General features: G+C 41.6%; 1 protein-coding gene across 5 annotated transcripts in view; it reads left to right on the top strand.

Moving 5' to 3' along the window:
• The window catches only part of MEIS1 (Meis homeobox 1), a 108,197-nt gene that overhangs the window by 26,403 nt on the left and 63,387 nt on the right, over nucleotides 1–18,407 (top strand). For all 5 annotated transcript variants that reach the window (XM_069009067.1, XM_069009066.1, XM_069009065.1 and 2 more), the window contains exon 7: nucleotides 727–838. In XM_069009067.1, coding sequence (XP_068865168.1) covers nucleotides 727–838 — 112 coding nt within the window. The remainder of the gene's footprint in view (nucleotides 1–726; nucleotides 839–18,407) is intronic.

Genomic DNA, 18,407 nt, shown 5'->3' with positions numbered 1-18,407 from the left:
ACGTTTGTTTTCCCTAAGAATTTAATTTACAGCCAATTTTTCCTATCTGAATGTTACTTTCAAATGCACCCAGTGATAAGAAGCAACATCTGTTTTCTGTTCAATAGTACAAGGAGGCTCTGCATGGGGCTGAGTGTACACAGCCTATGTGAAGCCATTGTTATTCTCATTTCTTTTTTGTCCCCATGCCTGGTCCATTTGCCATATACCATCCGGCAAACAGCTGACACATCCCGGCTATTATGGACCCAGGCCTAATTGCCAGCAAAGTCTTTAAGCTCTTCCATGTTGGCCTCGTAGGAGGAATGGGAGGCCCATATAAACGATGCTGCTCTCGACCACCGCTCTCATTTTGCCTTTGCGGAGTTCGCAGCCTGTTGTGCCGGAGGGTTTGCGGATGCTAAAAATATAGCTGGAGCCCAGTGCCAGTGATTCACTCTCTGGCTCTCCTCCTGCTCCCCCTGCCTGGCCGGGAATGTTTCTGTTTTCTGTGGTAATAAAGCTTGGGATTATTTAGATAGTAAACATATTCTAGAGTGTATTATTTTTGCTGGGGAGCAGCAATACAGCTACCTGGAAAGAAGGAATGATTCGGGAGATGTATTTGCCAGCCTTTTCCCACGGGTTTGAGCATGGGTACCACTCTTCTGGGAGTGCATTTTCTGGTGATCTGGGCATTTCTTCCCCATCTCATATTTTAACCTTTTAATTTTTTCGGCCCCATAGCCCTCCTGGAACAGAGACCACGATGACACAGCATCAACGCGCTCTGGGGGAACCCCCGGACCCTCCAGCGGAGGACACACATCACACAGTGGGGACAACAGCAGTGAGCAAGGTAGGAACAGAGCCCTCACACTTTCCTAGCTGGCAAATGGTCACCAACGTGCTCAGGGAACAGTTACTCTCTTTCTGGTGTGGAAATATGCTAGGGTGCTAGAGGGTTTGCGCTGTGAAAGGTCTATCATCCTTTTTTTGACATTTTTCCTCCATCTCCTCCTAGTAAAGGGATTGGCATCTTTATTTCTTTGACCCTGCCAGCAGGCACATGTTAGAGCAACATATGTACCAAATTTGCAGTGTGCTTAATAAAAATAAGAAATGAGAAGTTTGGGGTTTTTCTTCATTCAAATGGGTTAAAAGATGAAATCTTCAAAACGAAATGTAATTAAGATTGCAGAAATGCATGCTAATATTTCAAAGATGCCATCGAAACTTGATTGCATATAAAAAAAGAGATGTTAGCTGGCCCGTTTTACAAAATCCTGAGCTGTGCTTTCACTTACTTTTTTATACTCGGTTCCAATTTACTTGAATGCAAAAATGTTCTGTTTGAGTGCCAGGCCAGAGTAGCTGATTTAGCAGGGCGAGTATGAAATGAGCTTGGTGCAATGGAAGTGGGACATTGTACAGATAATCAGTGCTGTCTCAGAAACTCTGAAGTCTAAAAAGCTGAATCTCTGGATTTTTTTTTCTGAGAAGCTGAAAGCATATTTTTTCTGAAGAGACCAACTACAGTGGATTTAGTGTTAATTTAATGCAATTAAAATTTAAAAAGGATCCTTAATCTGAATATAAAAGAGAGTGCTTTATTGAAGTTGACTCTGAACTTACAATAGGTATATACTTTTAAATCTGGTTTTATGATCATGTTTCATTCAAGTGCTGTTAGACAACAAAGGAATTGTGTTTCCAAAAAAAGGTTGAACAGTACTGATTAGCATTGCAAAGTCTGCATTTAACAAGATTAGTTTTTAAACTAAACCAGTATATTTTAATTTTTTATATGCATGGACTTAACGTACATGGTGAATAACATCTCTTTATAGAATTTTAAGTATTTGAGACTCGTTATTGTTTAAAGAAAAGTTGCTGACTTCATCGCAAGTGTAGCCTAGTAAAAATGGGGCCTGGAATAGTAAACTGTTGCAGAGCTGAGGCAGAAACTGGTAACCTTCTGACCTCTGACTTTTACTGGAAAATGATATGCAACATAAATTCAGGGGGCCTTTTTTCTTTCAAGTATGTATACATATATATTCTAGTGGTGCTGTTCACAATGCTATAGTTGAAGTGGTGTCAACTTGTTCATTAGAGTCCCTTGCTTTCGGAGCAAACTTTAAATCCATGGGGCTTTTTTTAAGGCTGAAAAAGCTGCTTCAAGAATAAGCTTTGAACTAAAATGTGGTGTTTTGAGAGGGTTTTTGTATTTGGTTAGGGCTGTTCTTTTATTAGACGGATGTGCGTGTGTTTATGTGGATATGTGCGTGGACAAAACATCTGTGGGGAGGCTTGCCAGAATGCTCCTGCACTGTGTTGGAAATTGAGCTTAGTTCCTGGTGTACTTATAAAGATTTTCAGACTTCATTTTCTCCTAAATGTGGCATTTTAGTAGTCTGGAGTGCTTGTCACATCTGATATCTTACTGCCATCCTGGTCCCTTCCTAGCAAGGTGCATGCTGCAGCCCCAGTCAGGAAGGGTTTTCTAAAGTGAATTTCTAGCCTGATTCCTATTAAATATCCACAGAAGGACTTGTCAGTGATGCTTTAGTCAGTTCTGAAACTGTTACCCAAATCCCAGTGGTTTATTGAGGCTGGAATTGCTGCCAGTGCTTGATGGAGTGTTTTGTGAAGAAGGCTCATTGCATTAAAACTTTGGAGAAGAGTGAAAAAAGTGGGAATTTGGTAACTGGAGCTTTCAGGTCAAGTTTGGGAAAGGAATTTTGGAAAAGAGATCCTGTCCTGGGGATCTTTGTTACCAAGACTTGCCTTCCGGCCACTTGCCACCTATGGAAATGGTGTTGTTTTTGAGGAACAGGAATGTCATAAGGGTAGTGGTGGTCTTGCTGAGCCTTGCTTTATGTCTTGTTTACATGAAATGCTCTGAAGGTTGAGATTATCAGGGAAGCTCATTTTTTTTTAGCATACTCATGCCTGCATGTACACCTTCTGTAAAAAAAAAAACCAAAATGTGATTTTAGCATTTCCCGGTGGGGAAGGAGTCAAAGAATATGACCCTGAAGGACTGAAACAGAAGAGAACAAAAAGATAGCAAATATACTGCTTCTCCTCAACTGCATTTAATTTCCAAATGCTGTGATTTGGTGGCTTTTCTTCTGTGGCCTGATGTTGGGAGTGCAACACTGTGGTTAAACCCCTGTGTTCACCACTGCTGTATGCTTTTCTTGGCAGCAGAAGGAGCCAGCATGGCACTGCCATAGCAGCCAGGTGCTGCGGAGGGGTGGCAGCAAAAGGCTGGGGACCCACACGCTCGTGCTTGCAAGCATAGGAGTTAACTCGAGATGCATGTGTTGCGTGACATATATTCAGTATATTATGGGCTTCCCTATTTTTAGGAGTTTGTAAAAGTTCCTTTTGATTCCATCTGTCAAGATCACGTTTGCCATTTAAAAAAAAAAAAAAGCAAATCTGATCGCCAGAAATAAAACCCCTCTAAAACTGTCTGGTTTTTGGTTGTTCTCACAACCTACTTCCCTTGTTGGGGTAGGTAAAAGCCCCTTCTGGGCCAGGTTTACAGCCTGGCTGCAAGTATCACAAGGATGTAAATGTAAGCTTTGCATTTTCAGAGAGGCACACAGACTGGAGATCTTAAGCCTTTAGCAAGACTTTTCTCCTTAGTCCTTAACCCAGACTATGTTAAGGTCTATTTTTGGACTTTTTGGAGATTTTTCTTCTTTACCTTATTCATCGCTACAAGTCCTGCAAAGTGTATTTTTAACCTATTTATGTCCCAGTGTACAACACCCATCGAATGATTGCCTTTGAAATCAGGAGAGACGGTCTTTCCTGTAAATATTTTAAAGTCTTTTTTAACGTGTAAATTTATTTACTTAGTAAATAGTAATAACTCCCAGCTGCTTCGATCTATTGCAGAAATCCATATTTAACTGCTAGGGAGCTGTTCTGAGGTCTCGTGCCACTGAACAGCAGGATATGTTATTGCATAGTACGTTGACACAACCTCTTCTAAAGGCCTGGTATTGTGTCATCATAGGGGATAGTTGTAGTACAGGAATGCAGAATAATATTATGAAAAAGTTTTCCCGTTGCTCTGAACTTAACGGGAAAGGCCTTTGGAGGTCTGTCTCCACATTTACGAAGTGGAGAAATAATTTACTAAATTCTACTTAAAAGAAGATAAGAAATTCTTATGTACAGGGAGGTGATGCTGAGCTCATGGCAGCACTATTTTATCTTACTGTGTCTTGTAACTTCAAAAGATTCTTGTTTGGGATATTGAGAGCTCTATTTTGTTTGTTTTTCAAATAGTGAGGCCAGGAAGATGCTGAACAAAGCCCTGGTACAGTCACTTTAATCCAGAGTGGAGTTCTTTATTTCCCATGTTTAGCTCTCCTATATAGCTCAAAAGAAAAAGAAAAATAATCCATCAGTGTCACCTTATTTGTGCATATTGTTTCTTTCTCTCTTTTTTTTTTTTTTTCCCAAGCCTCAGCCTGAATTCAAAACATTTTTTTAACCTCCAAATAATTGTTGCTCCTTCAAGCCAGGAGTAGAAAGCAGCGATATTTCTCTATGAAAATATATCAATGGCTGCAATGGTTTATATTTTTTCAAGGTTTTGTAGGAGTTTGAGCAACCTATAGGCAAAAAGGCAATCGGGTTTATTATTGCTGGGAATCTCCAGGCGATTGTTTGGAGGCTGCAAAGGCAGGCGGCAGAGCCGGGAAGAGGGGGAGAGAAGGGCCACATTATGTTCCAGATGACTGAGCAAGGATTTATATACCAGCTCGCCTTTTTTTTTTCTTTTTTTTTTAACATGGGAGAAGAAAAGTAATAAGAGCGGGGAGGCATTTGAAGCGGTCAGATGGCCGATGACTAATGGGATAGGTGGGCAGGAGCCCTAGGATTGGGTGTCTTAATGAGCACATTTCGCACCGAGTTTGGGCTGCAGTTCCCCTTCACCTTTGCCCTTTATTGACCGAACTGACACTTCATTTTTCACATACTTCCAATTATGGCTGAGCTTAAGTGTCGCCCTGCCTCCTTTCTTTCTTGCCTATGGACGGCTTGAGAGTGGCTAAGGCCACAGAAGATATTTTAATTTGAAAAACTACCATAGCAAGGCAGGTTTAGGGTGTAACCTGAAACTGCTGTCACTTGGCAGTTTCTCTGATGAAAACAAAAGTTTTAATGTTTCTTGTTTAGCGCTTCACCACCAGGCCCCCCCCCCCCGCCCCCCTCCTTCCCTGTGGTGATGTGGGGAATTGCTTTGGGGGCGATTGGTTTGGCGAGGGGTATTTTCCTCCGGGTAAATCCATTCTGGCAGTACAGGTGTCATGGGTGGGAGTCACCCAAGTAAGGAGGTAAACCCAAGTGAAAAGCAGTGCCATGCTTGAACGATGGCTCTTCTTTCCTTCTCAACGCAGCGTCTTCTCAAATGGCTTCTTGTGATGTCATGCCCTGCAATGTCCTTTGCTGGACGTTCTTCTTATGGAAAAGCAAAGCACAATTGTGCTTGCACTTCTCAAGCCTTAGACCAGTGCGGATTTGTTGTTTTGGTAATATTTAATGCATGAATGCAGATTTGAGCGTGGCCTGGCTGTGAAGCTTTGGGATGTAGCTGAAAATGATGCCGGGAAAGGCTGGTAGGAGGAAGAGATGGACAAATCTGCAGTCGCTCCTTTGCTATACAAGGAGGACCATGCTAGATCTCCCACTACTCAAGCTTGTGTGCATTTCCACGTTGGCTTTTACATGCAGAATCCTTCCAGGGCGGAAATGTCTGTTTGCTTTCGCAGGGCTTAGAGGGTTTCGGAGCATGCGGTTTTCCTACCAAATGTGGATTCTGTCGGAAATAGTTGGAATAAGTTGTGCTCGCATGGGGTGGGTGGGTTTAAGAACAAAATAGCTGCTGTTAGACCTTCACTTCCCGGCAGCACCACTGGATTTTGCAGCGTGGTTTTCGCTACCAGCTCTGTCACGTGAAATTTGGGTGAGTAATGAGCGGGCATGTCACCTGTGTGCCAGTGGTGATTGCTTTACATTTAAATACATGGAGACTATATTGACAATTATTTACATCCAAACAGAGGCCCCCTAAACCACAGAAGTATTTATCTCAAAAAAAAAAAAAAAAAAGTATGAAGTATTACCTACTTTATTATGTAGCCCTCTGGCATAGTAATGGCATGGCATATTTTTACTATAATATGGTAATAAAAGAATATGTAAAAGGCAGACAAAGGTTCTGTCTTTTCACTAAGGTGACCCCTGTTACCAAGTAACTGCTTTACTTATGAGCTTATTAAAAACTCAAAAAAAAATGAGCTTTTCATACTTCACAGGCATTGATGTGAAAATGAGCTGTCCTACGAGTAGTTTTCTTGATCATTTTTAGAACAATTGATTAGCCAAAGAGCCGCTGTCATTAGTTGACATTGACTGATAGCAATTTGTCACAAGCTCCGAAGGTCAGCCAGGCAGTGGAAGCTTCGGCTTGTCTTTGATTGACCTTTTCTGATGCCATTATCATGCGATCGGTTAGACTGGATGTGACCCTCGATTAGAAAAGACAGGGCATTAGTCAACAGGGGCTGCTCCCTGTGTTTTTTCTGGTGCTTTATGTATTGTGAATCCTGAATTAAGCGTAATAGGCTTGTTTGGAAACGGAGCAGTATCAGTTTTCTTGCTGAGGCTCCGCCATCCCCTTTTCTTTTCCTGCTTTTCCATCATGCAGGCAGCGCTCCGTTTGCTTTAAATCAGCTGAGCACCTGTGCCCTCTTCCTTTGACGTGAGATACGAGATTTAAGCCAGACCCATATTTATCTGAAACTCTTCGTGTAGGTGCGTATTCTTCAGCAGCACCAGCATTAATTATTTTTATCTCCCCAGAATCACGTTTTATTTTTTAACAGTGATTGAGTGGTTGAGGATTATGCTCATAACATGATGTCAATTTATCATTCTGTTCTAAAGCCAGGGGGTGTGAAACTGGTTTTTTCTTCCTTCTAGTTTAGGTTTTTGTTTTTTGGTTTGGGTTTTTTTTTTTTTTTGGGGGGGGGGGTGCTTTTTTGTTTTTTTTTTTTTTTGTTGTTTTGTTTTGTTTTTTTTTTTTAGTTGGTTGGTTTTTATTTGGTCTCATCAGCCTGATTCAGCTGTTAAACTTAGATTTCGGCAGTGTTAAGTCTGCGTGCCTCAACTAAGCAGAGTTGTGCTTCCAGAATGGTGCATGGGAGCAAGTTCTTGCTTGGAAGCAGGTGTCTGTCATGATTTGAGCATTAATCTTTTCCCAGTGTCAGGATTTATTTCAATCATTCACATTAGCTTAAATGTCTGTTATTAACAGGCGTTTTTCTTTTCGCTCTGGCAAAGCTAACTTAAATACTTATAAATGTTGCTAGTTTTCCCTAAACTGTGGGTAACATCATCGTAAATGAACTCTCTTCCTTGTAAAAAACCTTCTTTCCTTCCATTTGCCTTTCAGGGGAAACCTGAATTTCTGTAAGCAGCAACTTGTTTTTCAGGTCAGCCCCCAGAGATAATAAGCGGTTCAAAACCAGCACAACCATTTCAGCACGGTTTAATGCGACTTCCAGCCTTTGCTCAGGAAAAGCTTCCAGCTGGGAGGTGAGCAGAGAGACGACCATGTCAGGAGGCACTTCCTTCAGGCTGAGCCTATTGCCATCATTGGCAGAGCAGAAGGAGGGCAAAAGACTTTGGAAACTGTTTACCTTTAAAGTGGCTATGGAAATACAAATATTCCTGACTTCTCGGCCCATCTGTAATCAAGCAGCAAAATCCATGTGCTGAAGTCCATTTTTTTTTTTCTGTTTTCTTGGCAAGTTTTTCTAAACTCAGAAATGTCGACCCGTTAAACATCTGTGTGGCTGTGCACAAGCCCATGTATACATAGATGTGTATATAAGAACATGGCCCTGACCCTGAACTAAGCATCCATTGGCTTTTGCAGCCCCCAAAGTGTGTCTGCACAGAACCAGGTGTCTTAATGAGGGCAGGATCTTGAATATACCAAACAGGGAACAGTGGTGGAAAATCATCATATTGCTCAATCACATCTTGGGCTGTTAGCTAAAAACTCTGGTGTAGCACTGAAGGACACCTTGCTTTCTTGCTTGGATGGGGCAGAGGGAGATTTGGTTTTGTAAGAAGTTGTAGAAATAGGTTTGAAGTTTTTAGTGTCCAAGATGCCCCTTTCAACAGTATCGGAGTTGGGTGTTTTCAAGATGGCTGGTTTAATTTTTTTTTGTTTTTGGTTGCTTTATTCAGATATGGTGGTTTTTATCCTACACATCCTGGGTGTTTTCACTTAAGTTGTGGTGGCTCGTTGGAGCTAATGAGCTTCCCATATGGCCCATATTGAAGGCCATCTTAGAAGGCCCATCTTAAGGGTTCTATCCTATTTGCCTCTCCAGGTCTTCAGCTGAGTCTTTTGCAATCTGATGTAGGCAGAGTGAGATTTTAAGGTGTGTGTCATTGACCTCTTTAAATCGGAGGTTAAAAAAACAAAAGTTGTGATCTTGAGATGTTTGTTTTGAGAGACATTTTATCACAAAGAGTGATAAACTCATAAACATGCTGTGTTTCTGGATGAGTGATGCAACAGGGTGTGCCATCAGGGTGCTTGGCACAGACCATTTTCCTATCTCTCACATGAAAGGCTGGGAGGGGAAAGATGACTAAGGCTGGAGGAGAAGTCTTTAAAATTAGTTGTGTATGGAGAAAAGTGGTGCTTGTCCCATAGTGCAGGAACTAAGGGTTGGGTGTTCATGGCACAGGAGCTGTTCCAGAGTGTTTAGGTTTAAAACAAATAAAAATGTTTTATGTGTTGGGTTAAATTCATTGCTACAGAACAGCATTCTGAGGAGGTCAGCAGGGGACAAAAAGAGATTAGACCAGTTCATGGAAAAATACGTTCTTTTGTAGCTATTAAAAACCCTGGTCCAGATGCAACCGCTGGCTCAGGAAGCTGCCCAAGTGCTGATTGTCAGAGGGGTGGCACAGCTGCCTCTGTGTGCCCCCACTTTCTGTAGTGTTTTCCTAAACACCTGTTATTGTTCGTGAGACACCACCACAAGATCCAGTTTCTTGGACAGATGTCCTCTAGTTTTTATGTTAAAATAATTTTTTATGATTCAGTTCAGGAAATAAGATGCTGGATATTTTTGTTTACCCTTTTTTTTAAGGCTCTTGCTAATGCTGGCATGCTTTTGTTGGGAAGAAAGTAGACATAACTTGTATTTTCTTGCCCTTATTACCCCGATGGTGGGAATGGTTTGATGCTATTCATTCAAATTTGACAGGTGATTGCTTCTGTAAATGAATGCACTCAAATCATAATTGTTGCAACAGAATTGTTTGATTACCTGGCAGTAGCCTCTTTCTCTCTGATAGCTTTTGGATCACCTGTTTGCTGAGAGCATTTGACAGTCCTCATGTTTATTACCCAATTGAATGTCAGTAGCAATTGCAGCTAAAGATAAACGAAAATGCAAGTACTTGTTGACCTTGACTTTTTTCCACAAGATATTGGACTTGATGGCTCTATTGCTGTTGAACTGATAAGAGTTATAAACAGTAGTTGAAGGAAAATGTTTTATTCCCAGAGGAAAATACCACACTGCTGTGGGAAATGACATCTGACTAGCACTCTTTGCCAAATTTGCTTGGTTCACCTTCATTTAGACTGTGGGAAAATAAAATACAAATTTCCCCTTTTATGACTTTAATATCTCTGCAAACATGAATTCCTGTGCTCTTTGTAAAGTTTTGTTGGCAGACTGTGCCAATAACAGACAGAGAGCACGAGACCTCACCGTGTTTTATGATGTGCTATAATGAGGATTCTCAATTCTTCCTTATTTTTGCGCTGATTTGATAATTACAGGGAGGGAGCAGAGCTTTCTTCTCCTATTCCACGGGAAGCTTAATATGTCTATAACTGGCAAAGACTGGAAAATGGGTGGCTGTGGGTGGATAATGTTGGAGTGGGGCTGTGCTGGTGAGAGGACAGCCTGGGGATGAAGCCAAAGTTCTTGCAGGGATGGAGAGATGATACTTTCATAGGTCAAGTTTGCACCCTTTGCAAGTTCTTTAGGCAAGGTCCCACATGGGGTCCTTTACAAGTTTTTGGTAGGAGGGGGCTGATTTGGTGGTGCCCCTCCCAGCTGCTTTTGGGGAATGGGAGGGATGGATGAGCTCTGGTCCCAACAAATTTTCCTGCTATAACCCCCCCATATATATATTTATATATAGCTGTTTCTAATCCTACTCTGATATGAAACCTGAAAGGAAGACTTCAATGGAAACAGGAGCAGGCAATAGGCTTTGAGATCATTCAGGATGAAAGTCACTGTATAAACATTATACGTAAAAAGCACAAAAGACAGTGGAATTATATTATTTAAAACATAAGTCCTTCTTGTCTCAGCAGCTGCTCTGATAAACTCTGTACAGTATTGTAGGAGGTTGTTAAAGCACCGAAATGCAGGATTAAGCAGTGCTGTAACAGCAGAGTCAGACTAGTAATCTTATTGCATTGTAAATTTTTTTAGGTAAGATTAAGCTGGCATTACATTATATGTTTGTGGGCGAGGGGCCATTCTTCAAGGGATTAATTAATAGGATCAGCAATGTAAGATGCTGACATAATTTTTTCTAAGCACATTTATGCACATGGGCTTTTATTATTACTGTTCTTTTTTTTCTTTCTTCCAATTTTAAATTCATGAATGAGATGGGGACTTTCTCTGGGCAATCAGAGCAGCCTCTGCAGCTTGCAGCAGTGGTGATGTCAGAGCCACCTGTCATCCTATAATTCATCAGGGACCACTTCTCACTGGCCTGGTGACCCACTACTTGGTGACATGAGAAATACCAGAGGGAGATGCCTGATGTCCCTTCTACCCAAGCTGGGGTGGGATCGTAGGGCTGTGACTAAGCAAATGCCTGACACTGCTCTGGCAGGTCTTGGAACGAGGGTGCTGTTGGTAAAATCTTCCACTTTTCTGCTTTGGCTCTTTAGCCCTGATACCTCCTCCATGTAGCCTTTGGTTTCACATCCTTGAACTTTTGCTGCTCAGGCCTGGAAGGTAGCAAAAGACATGGGAGAGCATGGCTGGGCCTGTGATAAGCAGTGGGAGCAGTGTCACATCAGGATAGGCACTGCCACCCTGCCTCCCTCTGTGGCTTGGGAACTTCCTCATCACCAGGCAGTAGCTCTGGCATCTAATAGCCATGGATTATCTTTATATATTTTTATATATATATATATATAAAACTTATTTATATATTATAAATATTACTCTGGTTATATATTTTATTTTTTTCCCCTTGAGTGTTTAAAATCTCACACAGATTTTGCAGTCAGGTTTTTGCAGTTGCTCTTTGATGAAGTGTAATGTGAAAATGTGGGAAAGAAGAAACAGCATATAAATAAATAAAAGTACAGTGGGGACAGCCTTTTCAACTACTGGTCCCTTAGTCCTTGGTTTTCCTGGGGCTGATTTTGTGCCATGGGTGAGAGATGGCCCTTGCAACACTGTTACTGTATATTGTCTCCAAGTTTTAAGTACATCTTTTGCAGAAAGGCAGGAGAAGACCTACTAGGAGACACCACTTATGTTGTTGGAAAAAACCTAATGGTGGCAGACATACCCTAACTTATTCTTAAATCTTCCCCAGTGCTCTGAATAGCAATGTCACATGGATACATGCTAAATATATTCTGGAGTCTGTAGTGCCCCGATGGACCTCGAAGAAGGCATATCTTAGCTTTCTCTGGTCAGCAAGTGAAGGTCATGGAAGCAAGGCTTGTAGGATGGAGAATCTTTTGTTGGTCTCATTGCTGTGCCAAGAGAATCTCCTCCCTTTCTCCCTCCCTGGCACAGCACTGAGGGAGAAACCCCACAGTGGAATTCCTGCTTGGGGCCCTGGATTATAGCACATGCACTGCGTTGACTGCCTTCCTAAAGCAGGGGAAAGAGGGAATGAGGTCAGCACTAACGGCTCGAAGTAGTGTCATTTAAAATGGGGTTAAAGTTTCAGGGCACTGTAATGTCAGTGTAGCAGCCTCTTGCTAAAGAGCAGGGGATAAGATGCAAGCAAATTGCAGCAAGGGGGAAAGAGACAACAAAGTGGAGCTGAAATGTTGTGTTCGTGCTGTACTTCCCCTCCCTTCCCCACTTAGTAAAACATCTGTTTATCCTCTCCTGTCCCCTCATCCTGCCTGTGGCAATGAGAATGCCCCAGGAGAGGCTTTTGTGCAGGATCCTGCCCATTTTCTTTTTTTGGTATCTGTCTACACTAAGCCCATGCAAATTCTGCATGAGGTCAGCTGTGTAAAAACAGGAATAGTGGAGATGTTAATTCAGTATAACTATTGGACAGACTTGGTATGGTTTTGCATTGTAGTTCTGTGACGGGCTGTGGGAAAGCAGAGGGATGTTCTATCGGTGAGCAGGCTGAGCCACAAAATCTTTGAATGTCAGTCTATAAATATTTATTGTTTGTGTGTGTGTTTGTTCATATATGTGCTTGGATGTGACTACTTCCCACTGCTACACATTTTTATTCTGTCAACCTGGCAAGAAAGGTGGTAAAACAACCACCCTTGTGAAGCACAGAGCATTTCTAGAACCTTTTAGAACCTTTCAAATTTCCTTTACAAGGAGCATTGTGCTAAGATCCTTGGTGTTATAGCTGCAAGAAACAAATTAGGAAGCAGTGCTGACATTAGTATCTCACCAAATATTTAATCCAGCTAAAAAGCTGCTGAGGTAGCTGTAATTTACCAGGTTGAAGAGCAGAGAGGGCTGGCATAACCACCTCACCAAGAAATGTAATGACTTGGTTTAATTTAATCCAAAGGAAGTTGGTGACTTGGTTGAATTTAATCCTAATAAAGTAACCAGCTAGCAGTCTGCTGGAGGAGCATGTTAGTCATGACATGGGTATGTCAGCTCTTCACCACCATTAATTATATTGCATCACTGAAAAGCAGAATATGCATATTATGCAATTTTACAGCATGGCTTTCCATACATAATGTGTTAATATAAATTAGAATTGCTTCATACAGATGAATTGAAGTTCTTTGTGTTACCAATATACAAATTTTATTTACAGTTGCAGTTGGTGTATGTGAAATGACAGTATTCAACTTAAAAGTGCCTCTCAAGTTGATAAATGCCAACTTGATACCAAACACATTAATACTCGGTTAAAATTAGCAATCAATTTACTTGGATATTGGAGGTTAGCCAGGGATGGATCTGAAGTTGTATTAGGTATATCGTACTGGTCTGAATACATCATATGCTGTTGCAAAAGCATTGTGCTAATTTTAGCTTACAAAGAGGATGAAGATAAACTGCCTGCTGCTAGTTTGCCATATGCTATCCTGGTGATAATATTCAAGTTGAAAATATTCTGCAGAGAGTCTTATTGTTTCAATAAAAGAAAAGTGGAACAGAGTTAAGCAAATTTCTGTTCCGTAAATGTATACAAAATAATGAAATAAAACAAATCTCAAATGCTGGTAGATAAGATCTGTGAAATTTGTTTTGGGTTTATTGGCTTTCATGGGAGTCAACAATTTGTTTTAGTATATATTTGATCCAATTGTATCAATTTCTTGCATGTAAATCTTAAAATCAATCTAAATAAAAATCGAACTTTGTTCTGGTAGGCAAAAATATACTCTGAGTTGCTCCTAACTAGTTAAGCCTCCCATCCTTCAAGTTTGGTACAGGAATAAAGCTGCTGCTGAGCTGATTTTTCATGAGCTTTTCCCTTTGCTTTGTTTATTTAAAAACACAAAATGTATTCCGGTTTCCATATGGGGAGGATTTGCTTCTGTAAGTTCACTGAGGAGCATTTGCCTTCTCCATCTGCACCCGTGACCAGGAGAGGGGTGTGTGGGAAGGGGTGCCCAGACCCCCGGGGTTGCAGGGGCTGGGGGGAAGCTTTGCATTAGCAAGTGGTGAAAAGCTTGACCTTCGAGTGACCTGGGTCAAGCAAACCCCCTGCTGAAGTGTCCCATTTGGACATGGATACCTGTGGGGTGAGGGAAGAGATAAAGGAAGAGGGAGGAAGATAAAGTAATCCCATTGACTTGGGAACTTCTCAGATATTACAAGCGAGGGAACATCAGGAATAATAAAAGAGCAGCAATATTTGTCTGCCCCTCGTATCTGTGTAATGTCATTTCCAAAGGGCTGGAGTAGATAATAGCAAATGTGCTTTCAAGTATCAGTTCAATCTCTTGAAGTGATGGGGAAGACTGGATGCTCTGATCTGGCAGGTACTGGAGAGTGCAATACAATCCTCGTCACTGCAGAGAGAATTGTATAAATGGACAGAGATCCGCTGATTACATCTTTTGCTAAAGTGTTAAGTAAAAGATCTGGCTGTAAGAGATGGTGAGTCTACTATTGTCTGGTCTTCTGGTCTTCTGACTTGTTTTTATAGGGGTTTTCACAGGAACAAATACGAATTACCAAAATAAAAGCAAGCGGTGTGGCCAGTCTGTATCATGGTAGGACACATGCTCTTGAGTCAGTGTGGGCAGGAAGCTTGGCAGGTCTGTCCCCCACCATTGCCATTGCATCTTTATCTCTCTGCTTCATTGTTTGCCACTGAGTGCTTGAAATTCCAGTTTCCAAGTAAAAACTTCCTGTTTCTTGCATTTGCATTCAGTTTGGTAAGACATAAATTTAGTTATCTATCAAGGAGGGCTTTCTTTTTTTTCCTCTCTCAAGTAAGGCAAAATAGGAAGAAGAAATTAATTATGATTTGGTGATAAGAGGCAGAATTTTGCATTTTCCCAGATTCTCTGTGGCAGGAAGCATGAGGTTGTATTCTTGTGATAAGGTGATGGATGGGAGCTAAATTCAGCCTTTCCATCCTGAGTAATTTTAGAAGGAGCCCTGAAGTCCAGATCTTGCTTAGAAACAGAGATGGGCATATTCAGTCTTCATTAGCCATAGTTTCTTTGCTACAGCGTTGCTGCTTGTAAGTTTTTACTGTTTTGTGCAGTATTCAAAGCTAATAGTGCACATATTCTTGTAGTCATCTCAATCCTGAATTTTCCTCTGGAGAGTTTCTTTCTCTCCATTGCCTGTGAAAGGACTCAGGGAGGACTAATCACCTTGCTCAGATGCTTAGCTTGGTAGTCTGACTTAAATGCTTAGAGTGAGGAGGGATGAATCTGTGCTAAAACTTGGCATTCCTTTGCGAAGGAAATGTCTGCTCTGTGTGGAGAAGCAGAATAAAGTGTCTTGTAGTGCTGAAGATTGGAGGAGTGGGCTCAAGCATTGTATGTGTTGGTGAGCCTATGTCCTCTGCAGCTCCTGAGCACAGTGGCCTGAGCATCTCATGACACTTGTTACATTTGCCGACCTGCATAAGTAACTGAAGTGTTCAAAAATCTTGGCACTCATAAAAAAACCCCCAAAACATTTATACACTTTTTTTTTTTAAATATTGTTTGTGGGGGTTAGTGTCTGTATTCCCATGCCTGGCTGCCAAGAAGCCAGGATTCCAGTTTTCCCTAACGTCAAGAGGTTGCTTGCTTTATTAGTGCATAGGTGGTTTTGGTTGAAGGTTCTCATGTGACTCTGGGAGCTGAGGACTTGAATATAAAACATGATGAATGGGGCTTCTGAAACTGTGTAGCAGTGCTTTGCTCAGCCTCCAAGTAAACATCATTGAGTTCTTGCATGTGATGAGAGGCTCCATGAGGGAAGCCTTGAAGCAAAATCTGTTGCTGAGCTGAGGTGGTAGGAATGGCCATATTTAGCTTTGTTGTGCTGTTTGGGTGCAGGGTCCTTTGGCAGCTGGCACTGCATCTGTCAGAACTTCTCTCTGCTTTTAAATATAAAATTGTAGTTTAACCTACTTCTACTCCAACTAACAAGATGTAAATTGGTACATTTAAGTGTACTAACATGCATTCAAAATGGCTCATTTTTCTACTTCATTTTTGTAGTCATATTTGTAGCAATCCTGACTAGCACATGAGGTGGAGAGGTAAGGGGTTAATAATTTTTATGTAGAATATTGAACTCTTATTTCCATTTTGAAGTTCACTTTGGATGCTGTCCTGAAAAATATCTCTGAATTGTGCAGTGTCCCCACTGTGCCCCAGAAACATGAAATTTGGGGCTTGCTTCCTTGGGAGGCTGCGAGTACAAAGCCTAAGGAGGTTTGTGGGCGTGGAGGAAGGGTGGGTTACTGGCAGCAGCAGTGTGGGCTTTCATTCAGCACCTTGTCAGCGTGCCTTTTCTGGGATCTTGGGGGATGGCTCTCCAGAGTAAACCCCGGGAAGGGAGCTGAATGAGGTGTTTTCAGGATTGTCCTGGCAGAGGCTTTCTTGTGAACTGTTCTGCTTGCTCTGCAGGAGTCATAACCAGCACAGATACTTGCAGTGCCTCAGAAAGTTGGGCTTTCCAGCATGTTTGTTGACTGCTCTGAGACTTTGACCCCCTTCTTTACAGCTCATGTAATCTTTGGATGTGTACAGCACCTGCCATCTTGAGCCTCTCCTTTCATGCTTTTCAGTGAGGTTCATGTGCAACTTTGAATATGCAGGAAGCCTCCTGGGCTGGTAAGGAGTGAGCATAAAGGATAGCTTCCCCATGATCTTACAGGCAGTTGCCCTCTCCAGGTCAATATTTCCTTGTTCAGGTCACTGCTGAGGTCATATTCATTGCAAATACGGTGCTTATGTCAAAGTATTTTCCATAGAAACTGTTAAGTATAGGCAAGAATGCTTTTCAGCTGAACTTTGAATTTCAACCCATGATTATAGATGAAAATCTGTCTCCTCATCTGCCTCAGCCACAAATTGCGGGTGCAGCTGGTCAGGCATTTAAAATGACAAAATTCAGAGTTGCTTTGCATAGAAACCAGCATCATGATTAGCAATGGTTCAGAGGCTGACATTGTTGGCAACTGCTCAGATGATTTGCAGGTATTTCTGAAAGCCTTTTCCAGTCTCAAGAGAATCACCTGTTTTGGCATCAGTGAGTATTGTTCCAGAACTGCGATGGGAGAGAGTGCAGATCCATGACTAGAGACTTGCTTTTCTGTCTGACAAGCCTTGATGACCTAGTCTTAAGGCTGAGACACTTGCCTGCCAGTCCTAAGACATCAGCCATACAGCAAAAGCTGTGTATGGAGTAAGAAAGCAGCTAACACACAGCTGGAAAATTGTGTTTGCTCAACATGCAATGAGTTTATTAGAAGAGACTCATTCAGAGTGGAAGTGGAAAACAGTATTTACTAGGATTTATTTGACTGCTCCAGAATAATTTAAATACAGGTTTTCAAGTATTTTCTTTCCTTTTTACACACATCTAAACACATCTCTAATATATATATTACAAAGCTGTCCTGACCTTCATCAAAATAGTCTGCTAATGTTTTGCCTACCTTTATCAAATTGCAGTGTGAAAGAACCACTCTGATTCATATTTTTAAGGGATGTTTTTCTGACCTCAAAAACTGATACTTCCTTAGCCTGTGCCAGAAAGCCCTTTCTGTGGTTGTAGTCCCCATTTTTTTTAGCAATTAAGACTCAGGTGGCATCAGAATAACAACTGGTTTTAATAACCACTTTAGCCACCTCCGTTATGGGGAGGAAGCATGCAGAGCTTCTGCAGAGCCTCAGAGCTCTGTGGTATGACCTCAAGTGACCAGACACAAAAAGCAGTGCAACTCTTGAACGGAAAGGTCTGCATCATCCAAACTGTGCTGACTCTTGTCCAGGAACACACTGTTTACCTGTTCCTTCCAAACTGGTCAATTTTCTGCAAGGCTGAGATGTGGGTGTTGGGGGATTTTTTTTGCTTATCTCAGTGCAGCTTGGCTGATTTTCACAGAGATGCTCTTCACTAGCTTGTAGATGTATGCTGAGGATCGTGTTTTCTGTTTTGGTGATTGAAGCTGAACAGTCCCACTGTTGACCTAAATTTACCACCTCTTTCGTATCTGAAAGCATTTGTATATTCATTGGCAAATGTGCAGGCTGACCACTCCAATCAAAAGCAACAAATCTTACCAGTTAACTCCAAAATGCATCTTGCTGAAGGCAATGTCTGAAAACACATTGCCATGAGCATGAAGCAGCCAAGCCTCTGTCTGGCCCTTGAGATGTGTACCCAGACCTTAATGAAGGGTGGGGTTTTCCTTATTCCAATAAATAGATTTTGTTTGGAAAGGTGAGAGGCAGAAAGAGAGAATGTATTTTTACAGTCCTAAATAAAAGGCTATTTATGCCTAATACATTGGCAGAATTATTCCAGAGTAATTCATCCACAAGAAAATACGATCCTTGTGTCACTGCCAAGGTCAGAGAGACCTATGGTGATCTGCAGAGTAAGTTCAGGTCACCCCAGTTAAATCTG

The sequence above is a fragment of the Aphelocoma coerulescens genome, chromosome 3 (assembly GCF_041296385.1).
Source record: "Aphelocoma coerulescens isolate FSJ_1873_10779 chromosome 3, UR_Acoe_1.0, whole genome shotgun sequence".
NCBI lineage: Eukaryota > Metazoa > Chordata > Aves > Passeriformes > Corvidae > Aphelocoma > Aphelocoma coerulescens.
Note: the sequence above shows the minus strand (reverse complement) of the source record. Positions and strands in the feature narration are given on the sequence as shown.